The 15058-nt window shown below is 70.9% G+C and overlaps 4 protein-coding genes across 7 annotated transcripts; 3 read left to right on the top strand and 1 right to left on the bottom strand.

Moving 5' to 3' along the window:
• Positions 1-322: 322 nt before the first annotated feature.
• Positions 323-7148, top strand: LOC126049925 (tubulin tyrosine ligase 3-like). The gene is made up of 16 exons (XM_049827056.1): positions 323-405; positions 581-699; positions 1116-1227; positions 1308-1403; positions 1533-1703; positions 3068-3201; positions 3286-3364; positions 3455-3793; positions 3939-4067; positions 4157-4271; positions 4344-4502; positions 4783-4942; positions 5016-5164; positions 5236-5482; positions 5564-5999; positions 6080-7148. The coding sequence occupies exons 1-16, from the start codon at positions 403-405 to the stop codon at positions 6800-6802; spliced, it is 3171 nt and encodes a 1056-aa protein (XP_049683013.1). The 5' UTR covers positions 323-402; the 3' UTR covers positions 6803-7148.
• Positions 7149-7152: 4 nt separating this feature from the next.
• RPUSD3 (RNA pseudouridine synthase D3) lies at positions 7153-9221 on the bottom strand. Of its 3 annotated transcripts, none has more exons than XM_049826247.1 (9): positions 9049-9221; positions 8588-8655; positions 8450-8494; positions 8271-8367; positions 8057-8134; positions 7900-7984; positions 7695-7821; positions 7456-7595; positions 7153-7375 (listed from the first exon to the last, which is right to left on the bottom strand). In XM_049826247.1, the coding sequence occupies exons 1-9, from the start codon at positions 9219-9221 to the stop codon at positions 7166-7168; spliced, it is 1023 nt and encodes a 340-aa protein (XP_049682204.1). In that variant the 3' UTR covers positions 7153-7165. The 3 variants fall into 3 exon arrangements, with proteins under 3 accessions (XP_049682204.1, XP_049682203.1, XP_049682202.1); XM_049826246.1 differs by having other exon boundaries at positions 8057-8164; XM_049826245.1 differs by having other exon boundaries at positions 8057-8182.
• Positions 9168-10393, top strand: JAGN1 (jagunal homolog 1). 2 transcript variants are annotated; one of them, XM_049826252.1, is made up of 3 exons: positions 9168-9255; positions 9517-9614; positions 9724-10393. In XM_049826252.1, the coding sequence occupies exons 2-3, from the start codon at positions 9526-9528 to the stop codon at positions 10184-10186; spliced, it is 552 nt and encodes a 183-aa protein (XP_049682209.1). In that variant the 5' UTR covers positions 9168-9255; positions 9517-9525; the 3' UTR covers positions 10187-10393. The 2 variants fall into 2 exon arrangements, with proteins under 2 accessions (XP_049682209.1, XP_049682208.1); XM_049826251.1 differs by lacking the exon at positions 9168-9255 and having other exon boundaries at positions 9346-9614.
• Positions 10394-10529: 136 nt separating this feature from the next.
• IL17RE (interleukin 17 receptor E) lies at positions 10530-15020 on the top strand. The gene is made up of 16 exons (XM_049826554.1): positions 10530-10673; positions 10768-10783; positions 10989-11150; positions 11258-11364; positions 11437-11560; positions 11637-11776; positions 11854-11922; positions 12035-12101; positions 12184-12371; positions 12528-12575; positions 12680-12725; positions 12836-12984; positions 13058-13126; positions 13210-13261; positions 13331-13432; positions 13638-15020. The coding sequence occupies exons 1-16, from the start codon at positions 10575-10577 to the stop codon at positions 14243-14245; spliced, it is 2046 nt and encodes a 681-aa protein (XP_049682511.1). The 5' UTR covers positions 10530-10574; the 3' UTR covers positions 14246-15020.
• Positions 15021-15058: the final 38 nt, after the last annotated feature.

A 15058-nucleotide genomic window follows, 5' to 3' on the forward strand; every position in this document is an offset into this window, starting at 1 on the left:
AGACCGCTCGCCCCTTCCGGCCCCCGTCGGCGGCGGGAGCCCCGCCCCGCGCTCCCCCATTGGCCCAGGCACGCCCAGCGCCTGTCGCTCATTGGTCCGGCCCGCTCTCCATCGCCCTTCCCTAATATGGAAGTGCTGACAGGAGCGTACCAAACACGGCGGGGCGCGGGGGGGACCGTGCGAGATCCCGCCGCCGCCGCGGGCCGCCGCCGCCCCATGCGCTTTCCACCGCCGTTGCCTCCTCGCTCTGTGCCGCGGAGCGCCTTCGCCTCCGTCGCCCGAGCCCTCGGATCGAAGCAGGAGCCTCCCATCTCCCCCCTCCCGCCGCAGTGAGAGGTCCCACGCATCCCGGAAGAGAGGACGGCCACTTCCGCCTGCCGGGACCAGACCCTAGCCGCCACCATGGTAGGGCGGGGGGTTCCGGGCTGGGGGGGCGGCGGCGGGCGAGGATGAGGATGAGGATGAGGGGACCGTGGCCGGGAGGGCGGCGGTGGTTGGGGACGAGGGGGCGGGGGGTGACGGCAGCGGGGGTCAGGCGGCGGGACCCGGGCTCGGGGCTGACGCCGCCGTGTCCCCGCAGACCGCCACGCTGCGCCCGTACCTGAACGCGGTGCGCGCCACGCTGCAGGCCGCGCTGTGCCTGGAGAACTTCTCCTCGCAGGTGGTGGAGCGGCACAACAAGCCCGAGGTGGAAGTCAGGTACGGGGGCGAGGCGGCGGCGGCGGCGGCGGGGGGGGGTGGCGGGCACCGGTGAAGCCCTGCTCCGGCCGGACTGCCTGTCCTGGGAGAGCCGCTGGCCGGTCCCTGCTGGTTCGCTGGGCAGCCCGGGTGCAGCCGGGCAGGCCTCCGCACCCACCGGCTGCCTCCCCTTAGTCACCGGGCTGGTGCTGGCGGGGAGCCGAGGAACTGCAGGGAGGAGGGGGATCCAGCTTGGGAGCGAGGGAGGATCTGCCGTGGGGATGGATGCTTCCAGGAGGCAGAAAGCATTCTGTCGCAGCATGAAGCAAAAACTCTGCACCTCTGTGATCCCTGTGGCTCCCTGCTTGTGCACTCCCTGTCCCTGTTTCTGACCAGTAAATGCTTCCTTCTGAGTCCTGCCCTTTCTCTGCTTGCAGGAGCAGCAAAGAGCTGCTGTTGCAGCCCGTGATCATCAGCAGGAATGAGAAAGAGAAGGTCCTCATTGAGGGCTCCATTAACTCTGTGCGCGTCAGCATCGCTGTGAAGCAGGTGAGTTGGGGGGTGCAGGCAGTGGGCTGGCAGCTCACACCTGGTGCGGAGGAAGCCTCACTTCCCTTTTGTCTCCCCAGGCTGATGAAATTGAGAAGATTTTGTGCCACAAATTCATGCGCTTCATGATGATGAGGGCCGAGAACTTCTTCATCCTGCGCAGGAAGCCTGTGGAGGTGAGATGGCAGAGCAGCTCCCGGCTCTGCTCCTGGCACTGGGGGGGGTCACCAGTGCAGAACTGGGATGCAAGGCCGCGTGGTCAGTGGCCTGAGTGCTCGTCCCCAGGGTGCTTCTCTCTTCTCCAGGGCTATGACATCAGCTTCTTGATCACAAACTTCCACACGGAGCAGATGTACAAGCACAAGCTGGTGGACTTTGTTATCCACTTCATGGAGGAGATTGACAAGGAGATCAGTGAGATGAAGCTCTCTGTCAATGCCAGGGCCCGCATCGTGGCAGAGGAGTTCCTCAAGAACGTGAGGCTCTGAACCGGGAGGAGATGGGTCTCTTATTTTGGGAGTTGGGTTCATGGGGCTCAAAGCCAGTGTGGCCCTTGTGCCCAGAGCCCCCTCGTCCCGTCTGCGGGAACGGTTGGGACGCTCTACCCAGGGAACCTCTCCAGGATGGGGGGGAGGATGCCCAGGGGTGCGTGTACCCCCTTTGCTTGTGAAGTGCCAGCTTTAAGACACCCAGAGCATGCTTGGGGGCAGGCAGCAGTCATGGGGGATGTGGCCCTTTCGGTGGCTGCCACGATGGGACGCGCGGTGCCCGGGAGAAGCTGAGCATGGATCTCCGTGAGCGGCGGCTGCCCTCAGCGTCCCTCCCCGCTGACAGAGAAGGGTGGTCAGGGCTGGAGGAGCACCCGCGGGCAGGGACTGACGGCCGCTTGTCTTCTCCTCTCGCCTTTCAGTTTTAGGCCGTGGTGCAGGACCCCGTGGCTCCCCAATGCTTGTGCCCGCCGGGCACCGTGCCTGCGCCTGCTGCCGCTTCCCCCTCACCCTCTGCGGACGGCCGGGCCGGGACCCCCCTGCCCCTCACCGGGCCGGGCGGCCGTGCTGGGAGCAGCCCCCGCTTGCGGCAGAGCGGCCCCGGTCGCTGCCCCTGTCTCGTCTCGTTTTTTAAACGGTCTCGTTTGCTGTAACCACCGCCTCCGCCTCCTTCCTCCCTCCCGTCGCACCGGCGGGACCTGCGGCACCGGCTGGGGAGGGGGGCGGGGCTTGGCGGGAGGGGGGCGGGGCCTGGCGGGGCACCGTGGCAACCGCAAACAGCGGGGGTGGCCCCGAGGGTGCGGGCAGGGCCGGGGGTGGGAAGGGAGGGCTCTGGGAGGGGGTACGGGAGGGTTTGAAGGGGAGCTGGGGGGCACCAAGGGGCTTGCCAGGGGGGTCTCTGGGTGTGGGGCACGAAGGGGTTTGGGGGGGTGCAGGGGGGCTGTGAGGTTTTAGGAGGGGGCTGTAGGCAGGGGGACGTGGGCACGAGGTGGGAGGGGGCTGCAGGCGTGGGACTGGGGGTTCGGTGTTTGTCCTCGCTTTGGGGCGGTGGAGCCAGTGTGGTGGCTGGGTCTCGGGCTCTGCCGTCACAGTGGTGCTGGGGTTGGGGGGCGGCATCCCGCGCTGGACCCCCACCTTGGGCCCCAGCGGGGCAAGGGGATGGGGGACGCACTTGGCACCTGGGGGAGGGAGAGCCACCCGCAGCTCCCCTCACCCTCAGGCCGCCGTGGGACGGTGCCTCAGGGAGAGCAGCACCACAGGCACACAGCCCCCGCCCCGGCCAGGGGCAGCGCTCGGTTGGGGGGGCCACTGCTGGAGCAGGAGGGGGTCCCAGCTGTCCCCTGGCCTGCCAGGCTGGGGATGAGGGCACAGCGGGGGAGCGTGGCATCCCAGGGGGTGTGCAGCACAGCCAGGACACATATGAGGCTCAGCGGGGCGGTGAATGCCGTGCCAGGGACCCCTGGCTCAGGCAGGCAGAGGCAGGCAGGTAGGTGCTTTCTCCCCCTCCCTGCCCACCCCGTGGGACTGGAGACGTGGGGCCGGCGGGGCTCAGCCCGGGCTGTCCTCACAGGGCAGGCAGCACCCACCACCACCAGCCACCGCGGTTGCCACCACCTCTCACTCGACTGCACGTGGAGAGGGCCATCAAGGTGAGGGGTCTGACTTCACAGCCCCCCCAACGTGCCGTTATTGCATGTATGGCTTGAGGGTGAGAGCTGAGCTTTAGGGTCCCTCCGCAGGAGAAGAAGATCTTCATGGTGCAGGGCCCCTACCCCGTCATCCGCCGCCTGCTGCGGGCCCGGGGCTGGGTGGAGAAGAAGCTCCCTGGCACGGGCAGGGTGGGCAGCCGGCCGGAGCAGCGTCATGGCAGCCAGGAGAAGCAGCTGCAGGAGGAGGAGGAAAGTGATGGTGCTGAGCAGGGGGGGCCAGTGCTGGACACCCAGCTGGGGTTGGCATGCTGTGGGGCTCAGCCTTCCCTGGGGACCCCAGAGCCCCTGGGCTCCCCATGGCTGCCCGAGGAGGAGGAGGAGGAGGAAGAGCGGTGGGATGAGGACCCCGATGGCATCCATGACCTCATGGTTAGCTGAGAGGGCTTGGGCTGAGCTCTGCTGGGGTCCCCAGTACCCTTCCCCTGGGACCCCCAGGCACAGGGTACAGCCTGGGGCAGGGGTCGAGGGTGGGATGGGGGCTCTGAGCCTCACCCCAGCCCCCTCCCTCCCACAGTCCAGCCTGGTGCGGGACCAGGTGCCGTACTTCATCTGGACGAACCGCCACGGTGCCATTGACTGCCGGCTGCTGCGGCAGGACCAGGTGGTGAACCACTACGCCCGGGTGGGCGCCTTCACCACCAAGGTGGGAGCCTGGAGCCCCTGGGGCGGGGGGGAAATGACACAACAGGGGTGGGGGGAGTCCAGTGGGGGCTGCCACCCTTCTCTAAACAGGAGGGGCTGTGCCTCAACCTGCGAAACCTGCCCTGGTTCGACCAAGCTGACCCCGACGCCTTCTTCCCCCGGTGCTACCGGCTGGGGGCCGTGGACGAGCGACAAGCCTTCATCGGTGAGCTCGGGGCTGGTATGACCCCCACAGGGCTGTTGCCCTCCTGTCCGCCCCCCCACCCCGTGCTCCCAGTCTCCCCGTGCCCTGTGCAGGACTTGGTGGGGACGATGCCCCCCCTTGCAGAGGATTTCCACCTGACGGCAGCTCGCAGCCTGCTTAAAGTGGCCCTGGAGAGGGCTGGGGACATGCCGGCAGGGACGGAGCAGTCCCCAAAATCCAGCAAGGGGCCAGGTGAGTGCGTGGGGCCAGGCATGGGTGGGGGGACAATGGGGAGTTCAGGGTCAGGGATATGTCTGGGGGCTGAGCCTCTGCTGGGGACTGTGGCTTGGGACCCCCCCCACACACACACACACTCCCTCCCACCAGCTCACTTTATGGGTGCTCTGCCCCCCACCCCCCCATCCCTACGCACCCAAAGCCACCCATCCCATGGGGAGGCTCTGTGCTTTGGCCCCGAGGGTGGCACAGCAGGTTTTCAGGAGCCATGTCCCTCACCCCATGCCATCCACAGCAGGGCCAGGGTCCCCCCAGCTGGTGGAGGAGGCCCTGCAGGTCTGCAGGCAGCACCTGGGCAGCCTGGGGCACCAGGACATCGATGGGGACCCCCCGTCCCCCTGCATGACGGGTGCTGGCTGGGACCGCTTCCGACAGGACTACTACCGCGTGGTGCAGTGAGTGCCGAGCGGGATGGGGGGGATGACACCATGGCGGGGCTGGTGCTGAGCCCCCCGCATCCCCTCGCAGTGAGGGGGCTGGTCTGGCGCTGAGCGGGGTGCAGCAGGAGCAGTGCCGGGCCCTGCTGCAGCACCTGGGGGGGCGGCTGCCCCAGCTCGGCATGGAGGGCGACCGCAACGTCTGGATCCTCAAGCCCGGCGCCAAATCCCGCGGCAGGGGTAAGGCTGGGGGAAGCGGGGGGCACAGGCTCCCCACCGAGGAGTGGTCCCATCATCACCGCGTCCCCCAGGCATCGTCTGCACGGTGCGGCTGGAGGAGGTGCTGCGGCTGGCAGGGGGCTGCACGGCACCCTCGGCGGAGGCGGGCGAGTGGGTGGTGCAGAAGTACGTGGAGCGGCCGCTGCTCATCTTTGGCACCAAATTCGATGTCCGGCAATGGTTCCTGGTGACCGACTGGAACCCGCTGACCGTCTGGTTTTACCGCGAGAGCTACCTGCGCTTCTGCTCCCGGCCCTTCTCCCTGCGCCGCCTGGACCCGTGAGTGTCCCCTGTGCCGGACCCTGGTACCCCGGCACCCACTGGCACCCCGCTGACCCAGTCCTGCTCTCCCCACCCCAGCGCCCGGCACCTCTGTAACGTCTCCATCCAGAAGCGGTACAGGCCGGCGCGGAGTCGGCACCCCCGGCTGCCCCCCGACCAGACCTGGTCCTGCCGACAGCTCCAGGCGTACCTGGCACAGGTGGGGCAGGCGGACGCCTGGCACCAGGTGATGGTTCCTGGCATGAAGGCGGCGGTGGTGAGTGCCCTGCGCAGCGCCCAGGACCTGGTGGGGTCCCGCAAGGGCAGCTTCGAGCTCTACGGGGCCGACTTTGTTTTTGGAGAGGATTGCCAGCCCTGGCTGCTGGAGATCAATGCCAGCCCCACCATGGCCCCCTCCTCGGCGGTGACCAGCCGGCTGTGTGCTGATGTCCAGCGGGACACGCTGCGTGTGGTAATCGACCGCAGGAATGACCCCACCTGCCCCACTGGTGCCTTTGAGCTCATCTACAAGGAGGTAGGCTGGGGGGGGCTGCGGGGCCAGCACCCCCCAGGGCACCCTGAGCCCCCACTCCCCCCCCCCATGTCCCTCTGCAGGCGGCCGTGCCCGTGCCTCTGTATGTGGGGCTGAAGCTGATGGTGGAAGGCTGCTCCCTGAGGAAGCCCCAGCCGGCACAGCACCAATCCAGGGGCAAACCCCCCGCTGCTGCACCCCGTGCCCCTCAGCCCCCTGTGCACCCCAGCCCCTGGCGCAGAGCCACCCGAGTCCCCCAGCCAGGGGCAGGGCGGGGGGAGCCGGCTCCTCTGGAGCAATGGAGCCATCGCTGCCCCCCTGGCTCTGTCCCCCCAGCACCACCGCAGACCCCAGGCTGCTGTGCCAGGAGCAGGGGGCTGCCACAGCTCAGCCACCTGCTCAGGCAGCCCCAGCCAGCTCTGCCCCAGCTTAGCATCCGTCCCCTGGGCAGGGCACCCGTCCCACCACCCTGGGGAGCCCCTGGCAGCCCCTGGGGACCTCCAGGCCGGCCCCCCTCCTCCCCTCCTGCCAGGGTGCTGCGCCCACCCGGACTGGCACCCTGTGCCTGGACCCCGCACCCCTGCCCGGGGCAGCCGAGCCCCGCTACGGGGAGGAGGCACACGGCAGGTCCCCGGGGCGGGCAGAAGAGCTGTGACACTGAAGGACACCCAGGAGGGTACAGCACCCTGCCCCTTCCAGCCGGGGCAACACGGAGACACCCAGCTCCCCCTCACCCCAGCCAGACCCCAGCACTGGGTGGGGGCACCCAGCCCACCCCCCGCGGAGGCTGCAAAACATGTTTGTGACAGGGAGCCTGCCTCTGCCCCTCTGTGTGCGGGAGGGCACGGGCACCCGGGACGGGGCTGCGGGCAGGAACCAGGGCTGCCGTGGCAGCTCCTCGGCCGGGGGCAGAGAGTGGGAAGGAAAAGACACCTCCGCTCCTGCCTGCCTGCGGTTGCACCTGCCAGACGGAGCCGTGGCGGTGGTGACACCGCCGCACGCCGGTGCTGGGAACCAGGTCAGGCATGGGGGCGGTGGCAGGGCTGCTGTCACCGGCTCTGCTTAGGGGGAGCTGGTGCCCGCAGCAATGCTGTGGGGACTGGGGGCACGGGTCCCGTGCGTGTCAAGGAAAGAAATGGGCACTGAGCCACCCCGGCGGCAGGTAGGATTTAATGGGGTGGCAGAGGGGAGCGGGTTGCAGAGGGCTCCCGGGGCCCGGGCAGCCCCAAGCGGCGCAAGGTGCGCAGGAAGGGGGGTGGCGGGGGGGCACAGAGCGGGCCCTCGGGCAGCACCAGCTGCTGCAGGTGGAGGTGGAGCGGGAGGCGGTGGAGCTGCTGCGGGGAGAGCCCCAGCCGGCTCAGCAGCTCCTCGTCCAGCATCTGTAACACAACAGGGAGGGCAGCTCAGCAGGGTCCCTGGGGGCTGTGCTGAGCCCCCAGCACCCACCCCAGCCACATACCTGTGTGCGGGTCGGGGCAGCCTCGGGGGGCAGGAGGAAAGGCACCCCCAGCACCCTGCCCACACGGGATGAATGCTTGTGGTCGCCCAGGGCCGGGCACAGCAGCAGCGTCAGGTGCACTGGGAGCTGCTCCGGGAAGGCTGGGGAAGCACGGGGGGGAGGGGGAGGGGGCAGGTGTGGGTGGCACCGTGCCAGCAGTGAGGGGAGGGCACAGGGTGGGGTGTTGGGGGGCCACTCACCTGTCCTGGGCTGGAGCTGGAGCAGGGCACAGCCCCCTGCGGCCCCCAGCACCCGGTAGTGCGTCAGGGTGCTCTTCACCTCCTTCCTGGCCAGGCTGCGGCGTCCCGGAGCCGGCACCGGCACCACCTGCGGCAGCACAGCCTTCAGCACCCCCCACACACACACCTCGGTGTACCTCCCCCCCGCACCCCGGCTCCCCCTTACCACGGTGGTGTCACCCTGCTGCTGCCAGCGCAGCCCGGTGCGGATCTCGCCCTCCGCCTCCGCTGGGACCCCCACGGTGACGGCGCTGTGGGGAGAGGGGGTGAGGAGGGGACGCGGCCCCCCCCTGTGCGGGCACGGCGGGGTCCCAGGGACTCACTGGTACGTGACGGGGTACTGGCCTCTCCGACGGGCATCGGCAAAGAACCGCTGGAGCTGCTCGGTGGCGCGGTGGCAGCTGGACAGGAGGACGAGGCCGGAACACTCCCTGAGGGTCGTGGGAGTTCTGAGCCCCAGAGTGGGGTGGGGGGCTGGCACCCCCTAACCCTCCCCAACCCAGGGACACACCACACCCCACACCCCCCGCACCATACCTGGCGGGAGCCTTCACCACGTGGAGCTCAGCTGGGAGGCCCAGGCGTCGTCTCAGCGCCGGCAGCAGCAACACCAGGCTCAGCTCCCCGGGGCGCCCTGGGGAGAGGGGGGATCAGCGCCTGCTGGTGCTCCCCCCTCCCCAAGCCAGACCTCACGCCCCACCCCATCCCACACTCACCCAGGACAGGCAGGCCGGGGGGCTTGCTCAGCGCCAGCAGGGCTCCTGGTGAAGACATGGTTGGTCAGGATGCGGCCCCCCCCCCCCCCAGCCCCAGCATGCAAACACATTCCACCCCCCACCCCCCCCCCCGGGTACCTTGCCGGTGCACCACAGAAGCCTCCAGCAGCCCCAGCGTCTCCTTGGGGGCCAGCGGCCGCCCCCACCTGCGAGGGGTTGGAGTGGGTGGGAGGCACGCGTGGGACACCCCCCCAGTCACCTCCCCTCGTGTCCTCACAGCCCCAAGCGTGTCCCCAAATCTGACCCCACACCCACCGCCCCCCATCCCCAGCGTGTCACTGCACCCACAGCCACGTCTGCCTGCACCCCCACCCCCCCAGCCTCTCTGCGCTTACGCGCGTGCAACCCCACGCGTGTCCCCCATGCGCACACGCCCCCCACAACCTCTGGGCTCACCCCCAATGCGCCCCCACCCGTGTGCACCCCCATCTGCCACCGCAGCCCCCCGCGCACCCACGGGCGCCCACTCCCCACGTACACGCGCGCGCGCCCGCCCCACACCCGCGCGCCCCCGGCTCCCCCCCCCCGCCGCCGCTGACCCCGCGGCGCGCGCCAGCACGCGCCCGGCGGTGCCCCCGCCCGCCATGGCGGTACTGCGCCTGCGCGGAGGCAGGGCCGAGGCGGGGGTGGGCACCCCGCCAGGGCCATAGAGCCGAGCCTCCGGGCGCGCAGAGCGGCCGCCTAGGCGCTCAGAGCCGGCGGCCGTGGCCATAGATAGGCGGAAGAGCGGATAGAGCGTCCCGTTGGTAGGTGGGGTGCGGCGGGCCGGGCCGGCGGGGTGGGGGTCCCGGGGGTGTCACCTGCGGGGGTGCCCGGGGGGCTGTGCCGGGGGGTCGGGCGGGGGCAGGGCAGTCACGGGAAGGGGGTCCCGGGGCTGTCACGGGGGCCTGTCCCTGGGAGGCGGGGGTCCCCGGGGGGCTAGAGCCTGCGGCTGCGGGCGGAGCCCGGAGCCGCCCCGGGGGAGCGGGGGGGGGGGGCCGCTCCCGCCTCACGCTGTGCCTCCCCAGGGTAGCACTATGGCCTCCCGCGGGGGTCCCCGCGCCACCGGCACCGACGGCAGCGACTTCCAGCACCGGGAGCGCGTGGCCTCGCACTACCAGATGAGGTGGGTGTCCTGCCGCCGCGGGGACCCGGCGGCCTCCCCCAGGGCTCCCGGTGGGGGCCGGGCCGCGTCCCCCCGGCAGGCCCTGACGACCCCGCGCTCTCTCCCCCAGCGTGGCCCTCAAGTCGGAGATCAAGAAGCTGATCTACACGCATGTGGGCATCTGGCTGCTGCTGCTGGCCCAGATGTGCGTGGGGCACCTCAAGCTGCTGCCCCACGACCAGGTAGCCATGCCCTACCAGTGGGAGTACCCCTACCTGCTCAGCATCCTGCCGTCCCTCCTGGGCCTCCTCTCCTTCCCCCGCAACAACATCAGCTACCTGGTGCTCTCCATGATCAGCACCGGCCTCTTCTCCGTGGCTCCCCTCATTTACGGGGCCATGGAGATGTTCCCCATGGCGCAGCAGCTCTATCGTCACGGCAAAGCTTACCGCTTCATCTTTGGCTTCTCTGCTGTCTCCGTCATGTACCTGGTGGTGGTGGTGGCCGCCCAGGTGCACGGCTGGCAGCTCTACTACAGCAAGAAGCTGCTGGACTCCTGGTTCACCAGCACGCAGGAGAAGAAGAAGAAATGAGCGGGGACGGGTGGGCTCCGCGAGGGCTGGAGCTCCGTAGCCGGGCCCCGTGGGGCGGCGCTGGCGCAGCTCCGGTGGGTGGGTGGGGGTCCGCGGGGACCAACCTGTGTGTCTGAGCCACGATACGGCTCTGGGTGCGTATGGGGGGGGGGGGGGGGGAGGCGGCCCCCGGGCCGTGAAGGGTCCCCACCACCGCCCCCCCCCCTTTCCTCTGCGTGTTGTTCTATGGAAATAAAGCAGCCTCCACGCTCCCACGCGTGTCTGCGCCGCAGGAAGCGCCGCCTGGCAGCGGGGCGGGGGGAGAAAGCGGCGGGGCCGCACGTGCCGGCGGAGGAATGCGGCGGGGCCGGCCCGGGGCGGGGCGGGGAGCGGCGGCGGTTCCTCGGCCATGGGGCGCCCGGTGTTGCTCGCCGTTGCCGCCGCGCTGCTGCTGGTGCTGCCCGGGGCCGGGGCCGCCGTCACCCGCCTCCGGGTCTCCGCCAACTTCGTGAGCACCGGGGGGGGGGCCGGGGGAGGCGGTGGAAAGCGGGGGGGGGGGGCGGCGGGCGGCACCGCGCTCACCCCCGTCTCTTTGCTTACAGGAGTGCCGGGCCACCGGTGAGTAGCGGCGGGGTCGGGATCGGGGCCGGGCTGCGAGCTCCGGGCCTTCCCCCTGCTCGCGGCTACCGGCTCCTGAAGGGCGGCGGGGCTCCCGGTCTCCGGGGTTTCCCCCTTCCCCGGGGCTCCCGGTGCCGGCGGTAGGCGGGACCCCCGGCGCACGGCAGCCCCTCTCTGCTCTTTCTCCCCCCCACACCCCCGCTAGCCGACAGCACGCTGAGCCGCCCCCGCTGCCACCGGCCGGCCCGGCCCGGGCCCGGGCCCCCGCTGAAGCCGCCCGCCCTGGCGCTGAGCAGGGCCCGGCTGTGCCTGCCCTCGCAGCCCTGCCAGCCCTGCCTGCGGGTGCGCCTGGCCCTCCCCGCCGCAGGTACGGGCAGGGGTGGCTGGGCCGGGCACCTCTGGACTGGGGGTGGGGGGGGAAAGGGGCGACTCGTCCTCCCACCCGTGTCAGCACCCCACGCCGCTTTCTCACAGAGCTCGGTGGTGTCCGTGGGTTGCAGCTCAACTTCCTGGAGCTGGGTTCCAACCGGGCCGGCTGGCTGCAGGTGTGGCGACGGCACCGGGCGCCTGGCAGCTCGCTGGTGAGTCTGGGGTGCACCGTGGGGCCGGACGCCGGGGTGGCGCGTCCCACTCATCCACTCCGTTCCCCGCAGTGGCAGGTGCGGTTCGACTGCTTCCCGGCGGAGAGCGGGCGGCAGGTCCTCGTCTCCCTCCGCACCATCCCTGACCGAGGCTTGGCCCTCAGCCGCAGCCGCCTGGTCGTCGCCGAGCCGCCCGGTGAGGCTGGGAGGGATCCCGGGGGGGCGTCCGGGGGGACACCGGCACCGGCTGACCCCCCCCACCTGCTCCACAGGGCCCGTCTTCACCCACTCCTGGGTCCCCGAGGCGCGGGCCATCGAGGTGTGGGTGCCCGAGGGCCCTGCCCTGATGGTGCGGCTGTGCCACCAGTTGGCCCTGGAGTGCGAGGAGCTGCCCCGGCCCTTCCACCGGCAGGTAATGGCTCCGGTTGTCCCCTCCCCGGGCTGCCCGCCATGCTGCCCCCGCAGCTGACGCTGCCTCTGTGCCCGCAGGTGCTGGTGCCGGGGGGCCGCCACATCTCCCTGCCGTACGAGTTCCTGGTGCCCTGCCTGTGCATCGAGGTGCGTCGCCCTCCCCTGCAGCTTCCGAGCCCTTCTCTGCCTGTGCAGCACGGGCAGGCAGAGGCGGGGTGGGGGCACATCCTGCCCTGACCGCGCCGCTCTGCTCCCCCAGGCCTCCTACCCCCACCACGACAGCCCGCGCAGCAAGCGCTGCCCCTTCCGTGACCAGCCCGATGCCTGTGAGTGCCTGTGGGGTGGGGAGCTTGGTCCCAGGGGTGCCCCCCAGCCATCCCCACAGCCCGCTGACGCGGTGTCCCGCAGACGGCCCCGAGCTGTGGTCCTCGGTGCGCTTCCACGACTACAGCGCCAGCAGCAAGGACCAGATGGCGATGGTGCTGAGCGCCAGCTGCCCCCTGCACCCCCGGGCCACCCTGTGCTGGAGGGAGGCGGCAGCCGAGACTGCGCCCTGCCACGATGTCCCCAACTCCACGGCCAGTGAAGAGGAGCAGGTGAAGGGTCCCGGTCTCAGGGTACCGCAGGGCGCCAGCCTGGAGTGGTGCGGGGCTGTGCCCCCGATTGGGGCACCCACCGGACCCCAAGGTCCCACTGGGGTGCCCGTGGGCTGTGTGGGTTGGGGACGGTGACGTGCTCTATGCCCGTTCCAGGCATACACGCTGGACAAGGTGGACGTGCACCCCCAGCTCTGCTTCCGGGTAAGCCCCCGCGGGTGGGTGGGCACTGCCTGGGAAGGGGCTGGGGGGCAGCGATGGGTGATGGCAGTTCACCTAGCCCCTCCACTGATCCCCGTTCCTCCCAGTTCTCCTACGGGAACAGCAGCCACGTGGAGTGTCCCCACCGGCCAGGTGAGCCCCACAGGTGGGGGGCACCCCTGGGCTGACCACAGCCCTGCTGCGGGGTCCCTCGCACCCCTCATGCCCTCGGATGTCCCGCAAGCCCCCCTGCATCTCCACAGAAACCGCCTGGAACGTCTCAGTGAGCGTCCGGGGGCTGCAGCTGCACCTGCACCTCACCTCCAGTGTCCCTGCAGCCTTCAGCGCAGCCCTCTGCCAGCGCCGTGGCAGGCAGTGCGAGCCCGAGGCCCCCTTCTACACCGTCACACAGGTGAATGTCACGGGCCTGGGGGGGGGACATGGCGGGGACTGACCCACGCTGACCCTGCCCTTGTGCTTTGCAGCCAGAGGGCTCTGCCTCAGGGGAGCTGGCGCTGCTGTTGCCGGTGCACGTCCTGGGCAGCTGCGTGCTGGTAAGGTGACCCCTGCGTTGGCACCCGCACCGTGGGGGGGGACACACCAACCTGTCCCCCCCCTCACCCCGCCTCTTCCCCAGGTGTGGCGCTCGGATGTGCACTTCGCTCGGAAGCAGCTGCTCTGTCCCGACGGTGAGTGGGGAGTCCTGGGGGGGGTCGTGGGGGTGGGCAGACACCCCCCCCTCACTGCCCCTCTCCCAGTCTCACGCAGGCACTTTGGGCTGCTGGGGCTGGCGCTGGCGCTGGGGCTGGTGGTGACCGTGCTGCTTTTCAACTGCCGTGGTGCCTGGAGGCCGGCTGACGGTGAGGGACACCCTGGGGGGCTGTGGGATGGGGGTGCGGTGGCCATGGGGCTGGGGTGCCAGGGGGTGCTGGCTCCATGGGCTGCAGAGGGTCCTAGGGCAGTGTGGTGGATACTTGGATGCCCTTGGGGGATGCCAGGGTGTCCCCGGGGAATGCCAGAGGGGCTTGGGGTAGGGCTGTCACCTCTGTCCTCTCCATCCCGCAGGTGCCCCAGGCGGACGCCCCGTGCTGCTGCTGTACTCGCCGGACTCAGAGGAGCACCTGGGGCTGGTGTGCGCCCTGGCCGAACGGCTGCGCACGGGGCTGGGCTGCGACGTGCGCCTGGACCTGTGGGAAGCAGGTGGCGTGGGGCAGGCGGGTGCCCTGCCCTGGGTCTACGCCCAGCGGGGCTGCGTAGGCCGCCAGCGTGGCACCGTCCTCCTCCTCTGGAGCCGGGGCAGCGCCCGGCTCTTTCGCCGGTGGCGGGTTGGGGCAGCCGGCAGGACCCCCGGAGACGCCCACGACATCTTCGGGGCGGCCATGGCCTGCCTACACGGGGAGCTGGGGTCTGCAGGCTGCAGTGGTGGCTGGGTGCTGGCCTACTTCAGCCGGCTCTGCAGCCCCCGCGATGTGCCCAGGCCCCTCCGGCCCCTGCCCACCTACCGCCTGCCCCAACAGCTGCCTGGGCTGCTGGGTGCCCTGCGGGGTAGCTCCCCGGCCCCCCACCGCTGCCACCGGGGCAGGGTGGGGGGGCTCCTGCACCGGCTGCTGGAGGCAGGGGCTGGGGAGGACAGCCCCCCACCCCAGCCCCCTGGGGTGGCTGCTGGCACCTGAGCGCCCACGCTGGGGCTGAGCTGGGCATTGCTGCGGGGCCGGTGGGGCTGGGTGCAGCCCCCCTGGTGAGGGCAGGGGCCCATCATGGAGGTGCAGGGCTCGGCTGAGCGTGCTGACTGAGGCGGCAGGAGGGGTGCCTGTGGGTGCCCTGGGTAGGAGCTGTGGGTGCCGCACCGCAGGGGCCCAAGCGGGGCTGGCCCCCGGCCACAGGATGTGCTGTAGGGGGCCAGAGCGAGCGTCCCGCCAGGTCCCTGGGGCCGGGAGCGGAGGTGCTGTCCCGGGCAGGAGCAGCTTTATTTCCACACAGGGACTTGCTCCAGAGCAGAGCCGGGACCTGGGGAAGCCCCTTGAGATGGCACAGCCGAGCCAGGGGCCAGGGCGGCACTGGAAGAAGCCGGGCAGTGGGGGATCTCCCTGACCTGCCCTGCCTGGGGCACGGGGGGCCGGGTGCTGTGCACAGCCCAGCCCTGCTCCTCGCTGCCACGCTGCCAGCGGGACCTTATGTGGGGTGGGAGCAATAAAGGCACCATTTCACGCTGCCCTGCCGTCCGTATGGTGTGCCAGGGCTCGACCCTGCAGCATATGGGGGTTGGGGGGCAAGAGGACGCACCGAGGCAGGGTTGCAGCCTGTCCCGGCACGGCCGCCGCACCGCGTCCCACAGCCGCTGCCGGCTCCCCGGGGCCGGACTGGGCACCGTGCCCAGGCCGTGGGGCAGGGGCAGGCCCCGTTCTCCAGCCGTGGGGCCTCCCCGGTCCCCGTGGGGGGGTGGAGGGGCCCTGAGCCCTCCCGGCACTGCCGGGGCGCGAAGCCCG

Source organism: Accipiter gentilis, chromosome 23 (genome assembly GCF_929443795.1).
Source record: "Accipiter gentilis chromosome 23, bAccGen1.1, whole genome shotgun sequence".
Taxonomy (NCBI): Eukaryota; Metazoa; Chordata; class Aves; order Accipitriformes; family Accipitridae; genus Astur; species Astur gentilis.

What these genes read in the sequence shown, in the direction of transcription:
- JAGN1 (XM_049826252.1), top strand. Translation starts at nt 9,526, where the DNA reads ATGGCCTCCCGCGGGGGTCCCCGCGCCACCGGCACCGACGGCAGCGAC. An exon ending in GCCTCGCACTACCAGATGAG is followed by an intron (nt 9,615 to 9,723) that starts GTGGGTGTCCTG and finishes TCTCTCCCCCAG; the next exon opens with CGTGGCCCTCAAGTCGGAGA.
- IL17RE (XM_049826554.1), top strand. Translation starts at nt 10,575, where the DNA reads ATGGGGCGCCCGGTGTTGCTCGCCGTTGCCGCCGCGCTGCTGCTGGTG. An exon ending in CGGCCAGTGAAGAGGAGCAG is followed by an intron (nt 12,372 to 12,527) that starts GTGAAGGGTCCC and finishes TGCCCGTTCCAG; the next exon opens with GCATACACGCTGGACAAGGT. An exon ending in GCAGCTGCTCTGTCCCGACG is followed by an intron (nt 13,262 to 13,330) that starts GTGAGTGGGGAG and finishes CCCCTCTCCCAG; the next exon opens with TCTCACGCAGGCACTTTGGG.
- LOC126049925 (XM_049827056.1), top strand. An exon ending in CGAGCGACAAGCCTTCATCG is followed by an intron (nt 4,272 to 4,343) that starts GTGAGCTCGGGG and finishes CCGTGCTCCCAG; the next exon opens with TCTCCCCGTGCCCTGTGCAG. An exon ending in CGCCAAATCCCGCGGCAGGG is followed by an intron (nt 5,165 to 5,235) that starts GTAAGGCTGGGG and finishes CGCGTCCCCCAG; the next exon opens with GCATCGTCTGCACGGTGCGG.
- RPUSD3 (XM_049826245.1), bottom strand. Translation starts at nt 9,221, where the DNA reads ATGGCCACGGCCGCCGGCTCTGAGCGCCTAGGCGGCCGCTCTGCGCGC. An exon ending in GTGCTGGCGCGCGCCGCGGG is followed by an intron (nt 8,656 to 9,048) that starts GTCAGCGGCGGC and finishes AACCCCTCGCAG; the next exon opens with GTGGGGGCGGCCGCTGGCCC. An exon ending in TTCTGTGGTGCACCGGCAAG is followed by an intron (nt 8,495 to 8,587) that starts GTACCCGGGGGG and finishes TGTCTTCACCAG; the next exon opens with GAGCCCTGCTGGCGCTGAGC.